This window comes from Tachypleus tridentatus, chromosome 10 (assembly GCF_004210375.1).
Source record: "Tachypleus tridentatus isolate NWPU-2018 chromosome 10, ASM421037v1, whole genome shotgun sequence".
Taxonomy (NCBI): domain Eukaryota; kingdom Metazoa; phylum Arthropoda; class Merostomata; order Xiphosura; family Limulidae; genus Tachypleus; species Tachypleus tridentatus.
In genome coordinates, this window is record NC_134834.1 from 157,244,252 (window position 1) to 157,262,116 (window position 17,865).

At 33.6% G+C, this 17,865-nt stretch overlaps 1 protein-coding gene across 8 annotated transcripts in view; it reads right to left on the bottom strand.

Moving 5' to 3' along the window:
* Window positions 1–1,604: 1,604 nt before the first annotated feature.
* Window positions 1,605–17,865, bottom strand: part of LOC143230730 (epidermal growth factor-like protein 8) — a 60,384-nt gene continuing 44,123 nt past the window's right edge. For 7 of the 8 annotated variants that reach the window (XM_076464798.1, XM_076464795.1, XM_076464799.1 and 4 more), the window contains exons 3-9: window positions 10,049–10,180; window positions 9,223–9,341; window positions 8,095–8,190; window positions 7,461–7,583; window positions 5,034–5,116; window positions 2,677–2,899; window positions 1,605–2,307 (exon numbers count right to left, since the gene is read on the bottom strand). In XM_076464798.1, the coding sequence (XP_076320913.1) occupies window positions 2,273–2,307; window positions 2,677–2,899; window positions 5,034–5,116; window positions 7,461–7,583; window positions 8,095–8,190; window positions 9,223–9,341; window positions 10,049–10,180 (811 nt within the window). In that variant the 3' untranslated portion in view covers window positions 1,605–2,272. The remainder of the gene's footprint in view (window positions 2,308–2,676; window positions 2,900–5,033; window positions 5,117–7,460; window positions 7,584–8,094; window positions 8,191–9,222; window positions 9,342–10,048; window positions 10,181–17,865) is intronic. The other variant, XM_076464800.1, reaches the window with a different exon arrangement.

The window sequence follows — 17,865 nt, forward strand, 5'->3', positions numbered from 1 at the left end:
AATATTTAAAAATGATTACCTAAAACCTATAATTTAACTATAATGATAGAGTGTTTACACACTCTAAGGGAGAATTTGGGTTCAAAAACCACTGACAATTCAACCAAAAGGTCATGTCTTTGCCTGAGACATAGACGAAACTATTTTTCAAATTAGATATGCAAAACTTTAACCTCGTACTCAGTCACATAGTGGTCTAAGATTAAAGCTCGTTATCCTTATTCCAGAGAGATAATTCATTTCTTTAGCTAGGAAATTCAGCAAAAATACAGTATTAAACAGCATTGCCCGCAAGCAAGAAAGCAAGGTTTTGAAAGAAAGCTCGGAACATTCTTTTAACGATGGGAAATTAATTATTTTCATTTCCAGTTTTACCTTAACTTCTGAATGGATAAATATAAAATATATACTTTTCATTCAGGTTTCTAATAGATTCCTTTATAGATCCAATACGATTAATCTCGTATCATAACTGTTTAGATTCTAAAAATGTTCAAGTTATTCCAACAATACACTTCCACATACACGTGAACACTGCTACTTGTACTTCAGGGAATAAAACAATAACGTTACCCCTATAATACTGATACCACCACCAATACGTTAAACGCATACATATCTAAACTATCTTATAGGCTAGAGTTACAATGCAACTTCTTACAATATAAGTTCAATTCCATTCTTTCTTTAATATTATCTTTATAGGTTGAATAGTTAATATATATATATATTTATTTATTTTCTTTAATTTATGTAATAATAAATATAACTTATAATTATTATTTTGCATTGTTAACTAAGTATATAGATTTAGAAATAACTTAAATCTCCTAAACTGTTTAAACCTTATAGGATAGATATCACTGGGATTCCGACCGAAAACGTCGATATTACTGAGGATACCTATATGATAAAATCATGCTTTTAATCAAAGCAAGTATTTTTTTATGTATTTGTTATTACATGGTTTTCGGTATAGCAGCATATTAAGCTAGCTAGATTAACTACCGAATCAGTTTTAGGTTCAGATCTATATTGGCATCTTAATTTGATCGGAAGTTATTAATACTAAAATACCAATTTTATTTGTACGTTTTAGATTTTTCACGCAAAAGGCTATCTGTATATACGCTCATATATCTGTCCCTACTTTTGAGCTGACAGAGAAACGATAGTTAGTAAACAGCACCCCCGCCAACCTAGACTACTACTGTCTGATCGAAAAAGAGGAATTTGACTGTTATAATAAAACCTCTGTGACAAAAGTGCGAAGTGCTTTTATCGGCAATATACCACGTATCGTATTAAATCTCGCATTCAGAGTTCGAGCACACTAACAACTAGACGACGCACAGTTATAAATAGTATATTAATGAACTTAGGAATAAATCTACGAAACGTAGAAAACCCACACACAAAATTCAGCCAGAAAAGGTCTAATGCATCAACTATATTTTTGAAGGTTAATTTTATAAGAAAATGTGAAAGGAAACACGATAAAAATAGGCAACATTTATATTGATAAACCAAAACCTAGCTTGTAATGTGTTCCTTCTCCTAATGTTAAGTTTTAATTATTTTAAATAAATGTATATATGAACGTGTCCGTTAGGTACATCCATTTATTTCGGAAACACTTAAACAGAATGAGTTTTAAACTGGTCACGAGCCGATCATTTTATTAGTATTAGACGTTAAATACGACTCGATCGAGACGTGTAATTGTGCTTCTTTAATTGTAATGGCCATTATATTTCGCTTTTTTTACGAGAGATTCAGATTACGTTTATTAAATTCAGGTTTCACAATTCAAACAAAAAATATATAGTTGTTTAAAACATAACGCCAACATATATTTGCAACAAAAAAACGTGTCCGTAACACAAAACGCACACACACGTGGCAACACAAAGTCGTTCAACTGAAAAATTACGCTCGCGAAATAAATGAAGTTTTCGTTTCATATTATTTACTGTAAGCATTACAGTAACGTCGCTGTTATATATTTTTAGTTTAATATACGTACTGAATAAGCAACGAGGCGAAAACAAAGATGGTTTCCATAACAATTTACGTCATTCTAAATCATTTAATTTGTAATTGAAGAAAACAATATTTTTTTTTTGGGGGGGGAGCAAGGAACTTAGTAATACTATTTATAAACATCCCTCACAAAAACAACAAAGCTTCGCTTGTTGTAAGTGTAAAGCCTATTGTGACTATTAATAGTAGAAGTTCACCTCGGTTAAGGCACTGAAACCATGACGCATGCTCAGTGGGGTGGTCTTTGTTGTTGTTTGCAAGTACCTGAGTATAAAGAAAAAAATCTCGATAAGTGAACGAACATATTAAAATTGAAAAAAAACAACACAAAATTATGGAAATCGGTTAATACATCTTACGTCAAGATTTGTATTACAAAAATTATACTTTTTCAAATATCACAAACTTTCAGTGATGTACAAGCAACGATATTTGTTTTAGATTCATGTTTTCGTTTCTAAAGTGCTTCCTGCTAAAGGCTTTCAAAAGTTATTAAAAACAAAATTATTCAAGACAGAACTTTTTATATAATGATGTTCTGTATTAACAAGTAAATCAGTTGTTGTCTACGTTTGTCAGAAACGTTGATGTGTACAGTTGTTTCCTATGTACATAACAACAATCTCTACTTACACCCCTCTAGCCTTTCCTCCAGTATTGAGATCTGTTCACTGAGAGAACTGATCCGATCCCATGGCGATCCGTACAGTGAACTGTCACCAATGCTGTTAGGCCTGTCGTTTAGGGAAGGAGGAGTTGTGGAAATTGAAATCGATCCCTTCTGTAGAGATGAGACTTTGTTTGCAAGGCTTTCCAGTCGTATCTCAAGTCTGGTAAAGTTTCGTTTTTCTTGAATCTAGAAAGACCCAATCAGTTGTGTCCTCGTTGAACCCGAGTTTAAAACAAGAGTGTCGAGAATGAACTAAGATTAAATTATCGCAATATTGAAAACTGAATATTACTTATTATCATTAAAGATGTATTGTATGTTCTAATAATCTATACTAAATTAATAGATTTTATTTGTCTTGCACGTTTGGTTTGCTCCTAAGACATACGTTGTTGAAACACACAGGAGTGGTAAAATTATTCACGATTAACATAGAATACAGGCCTGCCATGGCCAAGCGCGTAAGGCGTGCGACTCGTAATCCGAGGGTCGCGGATTCGCGCCAAACATGCTCGTCTTTCCAGCCGTGGGGGCATTATAATGTGACGGTCAATCCCACTATTCGTTGGTAAAAGAGTAGCCCAAGAGTTGGCGGTGGGTGGTGATGACTAGCTGCCTTCCCTCTAGTCTTACACCGCTAAATTAGGGACGGCTCGATGCAGTGGGCTAACAACCTACTTATTTAAATACTTGTTGAAGAATCCTCAAGCGATTGCGGCCCTTTGTTCCTAGATGGAATCTAATGGTGATAACTAACTAACGAACATAAAATACACACACTTAGGTAAGGCTCAAAGAAGCAAACTAAAATATACATATTATTTTTCTTATCTAAAGGCAGTAAAGTAAACAATTTAAATTTTAAAGAGTATTTTAGCGCAAAAATGTTTGAATGTATTAGTTACTTGTTTGTTGAATTTCGCACAAAGCTACTCAAGCATTCCCTAATTTTAAATTATAGACCATAGAAATAACAATTATCATGTTTTGTGACGGGTTTCGATCCCACGACTCGCAGATTCAGAATCAAGCGTCTTAACTGCTAAGCGTAAATACACCACTTGTTTGTTTTTGAAGTTCGCGCAAAGCTACACGAGGGCTATCCATAATATAGCAGTGTAAGACTAGAGGAAAGGCAGCTACTCAACATCACCCACCGCAAACTTTTGTACTACTATTTTACCAACGAATAGTGGGATTGACCGTCACATTATAACGTCCCCACGGCTAAAAGGGTGAGTATGTTTGGCCCGACGGGTTGATATTCGTACTATAATTCTCGCACGGCTAAAAAAAGAAGTATGTTTGATGACTGGAATTCGAATCCGAGACCCTCAGATTACGATTAAAGCACCTTTAGCACTTGACCATGGCATGACAAGCTACAAAAAATCAAGCAAACAGTACATAGCATGCGTTGCTGGTGACGGTAACTGATCAAACAAGTGAGGAGATCACATGTGTATTCTCCCTTAAAATAACCTAAATTAGAATGTTCCTGAAGTGTTTCTGGTCAAGTAATATCACAAGTGCCTGACTATCCAAAAAATAATTAGATGTTTTGTTTCATAAACAGTGGAAAATTAAAGTATGGATAACAAAACGAAACTTAGGTTTTAAAGACTAAAACTCAGTGCACGGAAATTGAAATTTGAATTTTAAAAATATGTACCACTACGGAAACGTAACCTTTTAACGAACCTTAAAATTACATGTTACTAAACCAGTTATGCACAGTTACGGTATTTTTTATGAAACCAGACAATCATATATATTATTAAAGAAATGCATACCAATATGGCAATACTTTAATGAACTTTAGAACTGAACGTACTATACCAGTAACAGTAACTTTTTATTAACTCCTGAATTACACGTTAGTAAACCAGTTATACCCCACTATACAGTAAGTTGTAATCAGCTCTAAAATTACACATTACTTAAATTATACACCACTACCGTAACTTTTTAATGAACCCAAGAATTATATGTTTCTAAATTAATTATATACCTAGTTATCTGTGAGTCTGTGAGGTCCAAGGATGTTTCAATTAATCCCATTAATCGTTGCTGAGGATCCCTGGATATTTTACACGGTAAATTTGGGATTTCACACACGTTCTGGTTAAAATATTCACATTGAGTGTTAAATATACAAATATATGAAATAATTTTATTTGGTGTCACACGTGAACTCCAGCCGGTAATGAACAAGTCAGTTATTTATAGGTTAAATGTCAAGAAATAAGAAAAAAACAGAACACACTGAAAAGTTTACTATTTCTACAAGGAGTTTTTTAAATCAATCAAAAACATTGACCTTTTCCATTTTCATGACCTTTTTTGTCAGTTCTTCGTATACTTGGAGAAATTCTTGATATTCAGGAATTCGATTCAAACTCACTAGGGAAAGAGAATGACTGGGTTTATGATCACGTTATACACGATCAATAAAGAGTTGTTTGTCATATAGAAAAGGACCTCTTATATCCAACGAAAACAAAAAGATATGATATATATAAAAGCGGTAAAATGCAACCTCCAGTGATTCAGCTACAAGTTCAATAATTTATAGCAATAAGTTTACTACAGTAAGCAATACTACAAATAGACCATTATGCATCTTTGTGTATCATATCAACCAAAAAAATAATAGAATTTTTAATGACAGTAATGTATAAAACTGTTCAAAATCTAAAAACTGAACTGTGCTGTTTTCTTATTTGGATACAAGTATACTTAAAATTCCCAATCCATGTCCAATACATTAAACGCTAGATTCGTAAAATGATTTGTAAACACGGAGGAAGTATGAAAGAGTGGATAAGTAGAGATTGTTGGATCAGTTGTTATACGTCATTATTTTAATCATGAAGTACGAGTAGGTTATCACGACGATCTATTACTTAGATTTCTTTAAGTTTCAACTACAGCAATTCAGGAAAAATAAGTAAAAAATTATAACTTGAAATATATACAAAATTTTATGCACGAAATAGTACTGTTTGGTTTTACGAACATTGGACTCCTTAAAAATGAAAAAAACAAAACAAAAAAAAACCGAAGTTGTCGACTTTTACGGTTACAGTTAGTTTCGTATTATAATTTTATTCAACTTGGAGTTGTGACGGTTGGCATCTGAAACGTATTTCCTCAGACTGGATAACAAATCCCGTAGCTACTTTATCTCGAGTCAACCCGGATATATCGATTACGAGGAATGCTATTACAGCAAATATATATTTGTGTACATTACACAGACATACACAAATTCTAGTTTTATTGGAATTTATGATTGTTAAAGAAATCTAACAGTACAAGAACCACCCTTATAATATAACGTCAATAATTTCTTCCTCCTGTTTCACGGTCATGCTTATTAACTATTAATTGTTTTGTGTATTCCATGCTGCTGCAAGGTGGAAAAGCCAACATTCAAGAGCTGCAATGAACTACAATATTAAATAATCTCACAAACTATTGCAATATAGAGGATTATAAAAGGGTAGAATATATATAAATAAAACATGCAACTAGCTTTCTCCAACGCTTAAGAATACAGGAGGTTCACTCGTATAACATTATCAAAAGTTGACCTAGCGGGGTTGTTAGAAACTGATTTAGAACTGAAGTTCTCAACTGGAAATACCTGATAACATTGCAGCGATGAACATTGCTTCAGGCCAGTCTCTTCTTTATTGTTTATTACGTTCAAGTTGCACAATGGGCTAAAAGCGCTGTGTCCAGCACCAAACAGTAAAGTGGGCAAACCTGAGGCGCTCCTCATGGCTCAGAAAAAACATCAAGTTTATTGCTGAGGTAGCAGGGGCATCTCAGGTTTGCTCACTGTACTGTAAATTTGAGGTAAATGTTTTGTGACACATAAAGAGACGCATTAAGAAATAAGGAAACAACAACACAGCTTTCAAAAGAACACATACACAATAAACATATGTGATACCTCATGGGGCTCATCAATCCTGAACAATAAATATATATGTCACATCACTGGCATATCACGAAATCAGTCACGAAAATGTGTAAACAATAAACATATGCACCACTTTATGGCTCTCACCAATCACGAAACTATCCCAGTGTGCACACTTCCACTCTGTGGAATAGACTTAAAGTATTAATTTATTTTATCTCAACATGCGCGACCCTAGATGGTGCAACAGCCACAAAAATATCACGAGCTCCACTTCCAATTACATCACTTTTATTAAGCACAAAGATACACAATAGGCTCTCTGTGCTATGCCCATCACGGGTATCGAAACCCGGTTTTTGGCGTTATATGCTTTAAGAAGTAATGCTGTTTCACTGTGTAGGGGTAGTGACAAGACAACATGAAGCTTGATCCATTTGATCTAAATATGCGTCACCTTGAGAGGAGGGAGGATACAACATTTGTAAAGAGCTCTCAAATTACACTACTAATAACACTTAGAGACAGAATAGATTAGTTCATTTGTTTAAACCTTAAGTAACTTTCGAATGTGTACGATTATATAAAAAACTCGCTAAGTGCAAAGTTATTTTTGCTGCTATCATTAGGTTAATGCTGTTTTATTTAATAATTTACACATTGTTTAAAACATGCTGTAATTTGAAAACAACAACCTTATAAGGTAACACATTAGACTAAAACTTTATGTTTCGTTTTATTCCAAGTGTATAAATTATTATAATTATTTTATAAATGCTATTATATAATTACTAACATATTTAGATATGTTCTCACTTTTGCAAGATTTGCCATCCGAAAGTAATTTGAATCCTTTATGGCAGTCACAATGGTAACTGCCAAGGTTGTTGACGCACTGGTGATCACATACGTTTTCATCTTGTTCACACTCGTTAATATCTGCAAGAAATCAACGAAGATATCTGCTAAGCCTAATATTCACTCCATAACCTAGTGTCTCTCAAAGTTTGTTTGTTTGTTTTTGAATTTCGCGCAAAGCTACTCGAGGGCTATCTGCGCTAGCCGTCCCTAATTTAGCAGTGTAAGACTAGAAGGAAAGCAGCTAGTCCTCACCACCCACCGCCAACTCTTGGGCTGCTCTTTTACCAACGAATAGTGGGATTGACCGTCACATTATAACGCCTCCACGGCTGAAAAGGCGAGCATGTTTGGTGGGACGGGGATTCGAGCCCTCAACCCTCAGATTGCGAGTCGAGTGCCTCGATCACCTGGCCATGCCGGGCCCTCCCGTATTAATGTCTTCTTTTAAGAAATTATACAAATTTAATGAAAAATCAGATGTATGCATATTGATATAATATTTTTCTTGTTTCTGATTGGTTGATCTGGTAGTCACTTTTTTCTAAAATTGTTTTTGGTATTTCGATTTATCTCTCACATCTAAACTCACCTATTTCACAAAATTTGCCTGTCCAACCTTTAGGGCAAGAGCAATAATCTGGGTTTGTGCATTTTCCGGAATTCTGACAGGGTTGAGTGCAAAGAGCTGAAAGTAAAAACAAGAAGACAAAAACTGAGCACTGTACCAGAATATGGTGTTAGAATTATTCTTTGAGGACCTTATTTTACATTTGTAATGTGTTCAGAGGGACATAAACATTTAGATGGTTAGAAACAGAAGGGGCTTTGTAATGGATTTACCATTATACGTTTATTTTAGTGCTTACGCTTGTTTCTGTATATATATGTTTTTTGCATGTGACGTATACTGTTGACTGTTTATTGCGGAAGTCCCGCCTGTTCTCGAACTTTATAGAGAATTTTTGAAAGTGAGAACCACCGATATTTGGTTAGGAAAACGAACTAGATCATTGTTGAACATTATAAAAAAATCGAGTGATTGATATATAAAAACCGATGCACCGAAAGACAGAAGAAAATAATATTGGACAGTTACAGTCAGTATGCCATAGGCCTAGGAAGCTATAATTGTGATTAACGTCTATTAATCGGAAAACTACAGAATTTGACTAGGAACGTTTATAGATTTCGAACATTACAAACGTTCAACTTCAGTGAATATCAACTCAGAATTAATTTATTCGTCGTAGAGCTGGGTCATCGATAAATTATTTAGTTCTAAACCGGATATAAAACTCAGTGATGTCTGTAAGTTTGTAAAACTATTGCACATAAACTATCATTTATAATAACTACTAATAACAACCGTTATTATAAATTGTATTATTTTTTATTTTGTATATTAAAATATGTTTGTCTTAAAAAATTATGTGTATTAATCTTGTTCGCAAATACGATACATTTGATACATATTAACATTTAATTAACTTCTAAATTATAATTTAAAATATCCGGTTATTTGAAATAGTAATAAGTTAATATACGTAACATAATAACTCGGAGACTCGTCCAGAATAAATCGTAATATATAACAGCTTCAAAATATTCTCGTCGGAAAGTGTATACACACATATATACATATATATATGCACATAAATACAAAAATTATTATACCAAAGTTCTTAAAATTCAAAATTTTGGGAGTTTCTTGCCCTACCTTTCATACATCCATGAGAAGCTGGCGAAACTTGAGTCCACCCTGGACAACAAGCGTACATTCTCTCAGTCTGAGAAGCAATCTTATACGCTGACCGATAAGCTCGCTCGTACACCACTCTGTAAAAAATAAAATCTATGAAGATTTATTACCAATATAACTATAAAACTCAAAGCACGGCCTCATAAAACTTAGCTACAGAACTAGAGCCTTACTACCAAAAAGAAGAAAAAACAATTTATAACAAATTACTATAAATCTAAAAGATCCCAATGTGTTTTTCAACTTCTGAGTAATCGATTTTCAACAAAATACATGAAACAAACCCATCATGTTTCTATGTGCGTGCACGAGATTGTATTAAAAAAAAAAAATCAAACTCTTCTATTCTCAAAGTTTACTGAACATTCCGCTCACTAAAGTTATCTTCTTCTTCAGATGAGCCCTGGATCTGTTGTAGTTAATAACGTGTATTCCATAAATACTTGTTCTGTGTTTTAAAAAATTAGTGATAATGTTTGTATTATTAAAGTCTCCTATCAAGCTATATTTCGAAAACATTTTAAATAGAAATGTCATGCAATAAACACATATTCCGTTTTAACATCAGTATCAGTTTGGAAGAGTAAAATATAGTGTACTTATAACTCAAGAATTATGATATAATTTCAAAACACTTGAAGTTTAAATGACAAAAGACGATATAATAAAAATTTCCAACATTAACAGGTTTTGTAAGCACAATAAAATACAAACGATTACATTTTTACGAGGCTGCACATTATGAAAGCGTACATTATTCAATTAACCACTTTTGATGACTTACTTGTACGAAGTACAATAACGGTATTCTTTTTTGTCACACAAGTGCCTATAAGTCTTGAACACAGGTTTACAGTAGGAATCCACGTGTCTTACTGGTCTCGTAACAACTTTGTCATGTAAACACACGTGACGCCTGAAAAAAAAAAAAGGTCGACAACAAAGATACATTTGTATATGGCACTAACGGAAAACATTTATTTTGCAAAATTTCGCGCAAGGCTACTTGAGGGATATCTGCTCTAACTGTCACTAAGTTACAAGCGATAGACTAGAAGAAAGGCAGCTAGTCAACATCAACCACCACTAAATCACTTTGGGGATACGTTTTTTACCGCCCCCCAGTGGCTCAGCGGTATGTCTGCGGACTTATAGCGCTAAAATTCGGGTTTCGATACCCGTGGTGGGCAGAGCACAGATAGCCCATGTGTAGCTTTGTGCTTAATTCAACAACAACAATGTTTTTTATCAATGTGAGATTGATCATCATATTATAACACTCCCCCCATTCTCCCACGGTTTAAAGGGTGAGAATGTTCAATAACAGGTTTTGATTCTGCAACCTGCAGATCAAGAGCCCTAATCCCCAAACTATGCCAGGTCTAGGAAGACTTTATTTGTACTTTTAAATAAAACCCAGAAGGAATAAATCTGTAAGTAATCACACGAAAAAGACAATCGTGCTGTTTTCATGAAGATTGCACAGTACTGAAATAAAGTAAGTTCTAGTTTGTTTACATGTAAAGCTGTACAAAGAGGTTTCTGTGCTGCGAAGTGATAGAACCCTAAATTTTCATGTTATAGCCCTCCAGTCTTACGTTTGAGACATAAGGGATAGGCCCGGCATGGCCAAGCGTGTTAAGGCGTGCGACTCGTAATCTGAGGGTCGCGGGTTCGCATCTCCGTCGCGCCAAACACAGATAGCCCTCGAGTAGCTTTGTGCGAAATTCAAAACAAACAATCGAGATACAAAGGAAGAGGATTAAACGTAAAAAGAAGACTGTTGTAGTCCATATTCTTTAATAAGTATGGAATCAATAAGTCCTTATTAAGGTACAGGATATGCGTTTTCAGACGTTATCAGTGTTTTTGTACAAAGAGTAATCAATGAAAATTTTTCAATCAGGATATATATATATATGTTAAATAACCTTTATTTTATAGGCAAAACAAACTCTTAAAGGAACTTGAATTCTTAGTCAGAATAATCAAAGTCAGTCGGAAGTAATTATTGTCGGGTGATTATTAGTAAATGGTAAAGAAAACTTACATCTAGCAGGAAGCCAGAAAATGTTAATTTTTTTGGTTTTAAGCTAGGACACAGATTGGATTTCCAGACCACCATGAACTGCGAATTTTCACTAATTCTAACTTCTACTGAAAACATTTTTAAAAATTAACATTCTTTGCTTTTCCCAAATTTTAATTTCTCCTTCCTTCTTCTTTTTTTTTTTTTGTGAAGGGTTGCACCTTGCACCATCGATTCGATTTGTTTTTTTTCCCACCACTTTAAACCCCGTTACATATTAAGGACTTGATGAGACTCCACCAAAAATATAGAAACAAATACTGATATATATGAATTTTTTATGAATAATGCATTTAAAATAATTGAACATTTTGTAACTGCTTAGTAAATGTTGTTATCCATTATTATTGGTTAATAAGCAAGTCTCACAATGATTGTAGCCTCTGAACTAGTGATATCAAATTTTCAAATAATATATTTTTGTATTAAGTAGTTCAACTGAACTATCATCATGTTATCTTAGTTTTTGTTTAAATTTTAATACATGAACGTTTGGCTTATTTAACTGAGTCTTCTACCAGTGCAAGACATTTAGTAAATAACAGTATTTAAAACTAGAACAGAGGTGCGATTACCAGACTATCATGAAATCTCAACTAGTGTTTATCCTCAGTTCTATTTAAAAATCCTGTTGCTTACTAAACGTCCTGCACTTGTTGTAGGCTCAGGTAATTGAGTAGAATGCTTGTGTGCTTCCCGCTAGTACAGTGGTATGTCTATGGATTTACAACGCTAAAATCAGGGGTTCGATTCACCTCGGTGGGCTCAGCAGATAGTCCGATGTGGCTTTGTTATAAGAAAGCACACAGAGTGTTTCTGTATCAAAAAATAAATGAAAACTATAATAACGTGCTGATATTTCAAATAAATCACTTAATACATTTTTTCTCAAACAAAAAATAATTGATTTATTTAATTCACAGGTTAATATAAATAAAACCAAATAATTACTACAACATAATTTAGTCGTATACACGAATAAATTTAACATAAGAAAATACAGAAATAAAGACTTTATATAAGTTGAAAAAGCTCCAAAAACCCAATCGATTTCATTTATCTGTGCTTGATAATTTTGTTAGATAATGAATCTGTTGTTTTTTAGGGTTTTGTTATCGTTCATTTTTATTCCTTCTATTGCTTAGTTTAGTTATGAATTTTTAGTTACATTAGAGCGCTAATTTGCCTTCTAACTAATCACATTTATTTTGTATGTATTATGAAACTGACATACAAAAATTATACACTGCACAACAATTTTTTTTGAAAAGTTTTGCTTCCTGAACTGTTTTTGCTGGTGACAGGTACCTGGTAGGTATGCACAAATATAGTTTTGGTTCATCACGTAGGAACTCTGAGAAATAGACAGTTAACTGTTTACCGGCAATAACGTATTTAATTGCGTTTATGTTTCTAATACGCTATTAAGTTCAACATAATTAAAAGCGTTTTGGTCCTGATTTTCGTTTGTATTCAATGTCCGGTGCATCACGTTGCAGTATCCAACAGTAGTCAGCAAGCATTGATGGATTCCAGTTGCCCTGATATCGTTTTTCCATTGTAGCAATGTCCTAGTGAAACTGAAGATTTCAATGAAACGGTACGTGATGAGCAAATTTTGATGTGATTTTCGTGATCAGCAGCCAAAAATCTATAAGGAACACCAAACAGTGTTCAAGAAGCGAAAACTTTGTTGTGCAGTGTTATTAATGCAGCAAAATATTGTGTAAATTTATGGTAACATGAGATGCACTCTCGTGACCTAACGAGGTGAATAAATACCCTGCTATAAGCTTCATAAGCTTAATAGAAGACAGCTTTTGAATGATTTAGTTAGTGAATTATTGTTCTTTGTTACTCGATATTGTTATGAATATAGAAACGTGATTGTGTAATACTGTGTTGTTCTTTTGGAATTATTTTTGCAATTCTGGTTCTTTTTTCCTGATTCAGTTAATTCAACTAATTAATATTGATATTTGTGTTTTATCGTTCATTAACATTAGTTTCAAATCCTGATCAGACACGTGTTTATTAACTGTGATTTTGGTAAACACTAAATTTAATTCCAATAGTTTTTTTATAGTTTAATAATTTTTTGTTGAACCCTGGTTGTAGCGGCGTGTTATATTAGACCGTCTACGATCTGTTTTGTTAACAAGTAGAGCTAAAAAAAGATTTTCTTTCAGGGCTCGTTTTGATGGTGTGATTGTCATATTAAAGTAGAGAACTCAGCACAGGATTCGATACGCTGTCACCTCAACAAACCTTCAGGCAGGAGAAGATTATAAAAAATAGTCACTCTTCCATAAAAAAAAAAACAATGCTGATGAAAACAAAAAAAAAACGATAACCATTCCTCTTCACATATCAGTAAAACAATGTTTTTGTTTTATACGAAACTTGGTAACTAGCCTTATAATACGTTGTTTGTTTGTTTGAATTTCGCGCAAAGTTACTCGAGGGCTATCTGGCCCTAATTTTGCAGTGTAAGACTAGAGGGAAGGCAGCTAGTCATCACCACCCACCGCCAACTCTTGGGCTACTCTTTTACCAACAAATAGTGGGATTGACCGTAACATTATAACGCCCCCACGGTTGAAAGGGCGAGCATGTTCGGCGCGACAGGGATGCGAACCCGCGACCCTCAGATTACGAGTCGCACGCCTTAACGCGCTTGGCCATGCCGGGCTTACGTGTTAAGTCCTGCAAATGTATCTATATTACTCGTAGAAGTCTGTGGTTTTTTTTGGTATTAGTATTGACTAAACAACACATTATATGGTGCATGAACTAAACAACTAAGTCAAAGAATGCTTGAGATTCAGATATAATTTAACACAGTGAAAGGAGCTAGTCAAAACAATCTGGCACCACAAGGGCTTTCTACAGTATAACCTTGAAACGAAGAAGTTGACTACCATTCTTATAACGCGCTTACAGCTGAATGGTATCTTACGACTCAAACCTTGAACTTACCTATCTGCAGTCGTACTTGTTAACCATTAGGCTAAGCCAGAACCTTTTTAATAGTGTGAAAGTATGATGTTGAAGTGATGGTTTCTAAAAAGTTATATACTCGTCTACAATTTTAATAACGTGTGAGTGGAGGGAAAAAAACGAATGTCAGTCATATATCAACTACACTGTATCTCAAATATTCGATTTCGACGAGGCCTTTCGCTCAACAGTAGAGCTTATCAAAGCTTATGAAAGACAGAACAGGTTTTAGGTTCCTTTTTATATCATCAATTGTGTGAACAACAAGTTATGATGTGAACTAGATTAGCCAAGTGAAGTATAATTATTACCATTTTTAAGTAATACTAAAATATTATCTTGCTTAGTATAAACCGTAAACATGTGGAGAAGTTTGCCAATTATTCTGAATCACAATACAGTTAATTCGAGTCAAAAGAATAAGTTATTGGTGTTAAAAAATAAAACAAAGAAAATATTATGTTATTATCCCTAACCGTAATTATAACTTATCAATGACTTAAATAACTAAAATGGTAATAATTACACTTTACTTGGTTGATCTAGTTCACATTATTACAATTATTGTTCAGGCAAGTAATGATATAAGTAAAACCTATATCACTACTACATCTGCTATATATCAGTGAGCATGATAATTCCAGATATTAGGCAAAAAGCCTTATTGTGTCTGGATATGGCTGATATAATGTAGTTGACGTATTTAAATGCCTTATTACTTGCTTTCACGCAAAAGATTTTAGAATTTACATTTCTTTTTAGTGAGCCACCTTTTAACACCAAAGTAGTTACAAATTAGTAGGTAGGTCTGTGTGTATTCCAAATCCGAAAATTTGATCTTTAACTCAGCTAATATTTAATACCGGTAAAAAATGTTGCTACAACAAATACCCTAGTTCTGTTTTGTAGCATCACAACGTATGTTACTCAAGAGATATCCTGATATGGATGCATGTATGTAAATATCGGTTATAACATCTAAAATTGTGAATAACATATTATCAGATAGAGTTAAAATGAATAAAAACCCTATAGCCCAAGATATTTCGAAAGGCGAACCTTTCTTCTTCAGGAGAAAACTGGAAATATATATATATCGGTTGTAACACATAAAATCGTAAATAACAAGTATCAGATAGAGCTTATTAGGGTTTGGGTTTTAGAGACCAATTTCGGTGAGATAAGATTTACACACTCTCAGTCAACACTGTGAGGGTCCAATGTAAGGAACAGGCTACTTGTTCTACTAAATTCGGAATAATCTAACACCACAATATAGAGTTAAACAGTTCATCTCGAAATAAGCCCATTAAAATAAAGTACACCAAAACAGTGACATCTATTGATACGCTCGTATAGCACAATTGCAGAAATATAAAAATATTCAATGCAACAAATGTTTACGTTACAAAACAATACTGTGTATTTCAACATTGCTAGAAGATTTTAATTTTCATAATATTTGGTATTACTATCCAAGAAAAATAATGTCAATCCCGGTAATACTATTTGGGTTTTGTCTAAGCTGTAAAAACGAAACTTTCTCATTGGGAACAGAAAAACGCTAAAACGTACACGTTCTTAGGTTAGCTTGATTAATGATACATGTAGTAATTATTAATTAACCTTATAATCATACATTTTGCTTTTATACATATAGGTATACACATGCGACATGAGGTTCTAGAGTTACTATGTCTGTCAGTTAGTCAGTGTCAAAGCATGATCTACATCTGAATCATACATTTATTTCAAAACCAAATACAACATGTCTCTGTGTTCTACAAGATACCAGAGGCCGTCATAATCTCAAGGCTTTGCGTAAGAATAATATTACTTATTATGTTAATAATGTAAAAATCTAAATCATCCATGATTGTATCAAAACAGTCCAAACGGCACAGAAGATAAAAACTCCAGACTCTCTATCCTAGAAAACTGGACCCGATTTCAAAACTTTAGTTAGTTCGTAATTCTTATTTCTCAATGAAAATTCGGAAGGTCGATCGATCTTCAACACGCCTATCTATCCCAGTGTACATTCATGAAGAGCTCTGTAGTACGAGTGTTAATTAATCTTCATTGAAGGAAAAACACACACATAGGAAGTGTTATGAACGAAACACACACACAGGGAAGATAATGAACAAAACATACCTTCAGGGGGAGGATCAAGAACAAAACACACACATAAACACAAAGGGTAATGAATAACTTCATTTCTAAAGTTCGGTGTTCCACAATACTGCAGATTTCACCAGTAGTATAGTTGGTAACGCAATCACAACCAGTTCAGCTAGGTCCTAGTGTACAGGCATTTTTAACCCAACAGACTCACACATAATGAACTGAGGGACAACGACAAGTTTGTGTAACTCAAGGGATATTTCGAATATTTCAAATGTTCAAATACCAAATTAAATTCTACTATATATATATATATATATATAATTTTTCTCTATTATAAAAGTAAGAAATGTCACCTTAAAATAAAAATGTACTGAACAACTAATTATAATTATTTGAGAACTGAAATCAAAGAAACAGAAGTGGTTTTAATGTGAAATGTTTAACATAAATATCATAGTTAAAGTTCTGCAGAAAAAGTGTGTGAAAACAGCCTTATCACAAATAACCTAATGTGATCTCACTCTAAAAACAAACAAACAAATTATATTCAACACTTGGCACGTACGCAATCTAAGGTTTTGTGTTTGCAGACTTGAAAAAAAGTCTCGTCACATTTAATACTATATATAGCCATATCCTCCAGTTTCATGTTTCCAGTTAGTATAAAGTAAAATATTCATTCAATCAAAATCTTATTGGTTAGTATCGATTAATTCAGATATGTTACTTTGCAACTTATCTCTATCTAAATATTATAAGGGATTTTATGTACGTCAGCGACTCGTCTAAAGCTTACATAGCACCTTGATGTGTATAATGTCCACGCAATATGATAAATAAATCATGTTCAGTCAATTACATGCGTCAAGTTATATAATAAAGTAAAGAAAGCTCGAATTCCCTTCCTCAACTGGTACAGCGGTAAGACTACGGATTTACAACGCTAAAATCAGGGGTTTGATTCCCCTGCAATGTAGCTTTGCCATAAGAAATACACACACACTCAAGTTCCCATTCAAATGAAAATGTGCCTTCTTCGCACCTACAGTTCAAACAGTTTCATAAATGGAGACGTCGCAAAATCACATATATTTCTACTTTCAAAGTCACACCCAGCAGATGGGGTAAACTATAAATAAAATTAGAATAATTCGTGATGATGAGAAACCCACTCGAAGTAAAAATGTATCTGAAGACGGCTGGTATGATTATTAACATAGAGTACAGAAAACTTTTCGATCTTCTCTATTGTAATACTGATTGTAATACTCTTACCAGCCGTCTTGAGATACATTTTTACAAGAAGAGAACAAATTACTTCGTTGCAATTTTAATTCACTCATCGAATTTGATATGGCTCATAATAATCCACGTACTGTGAG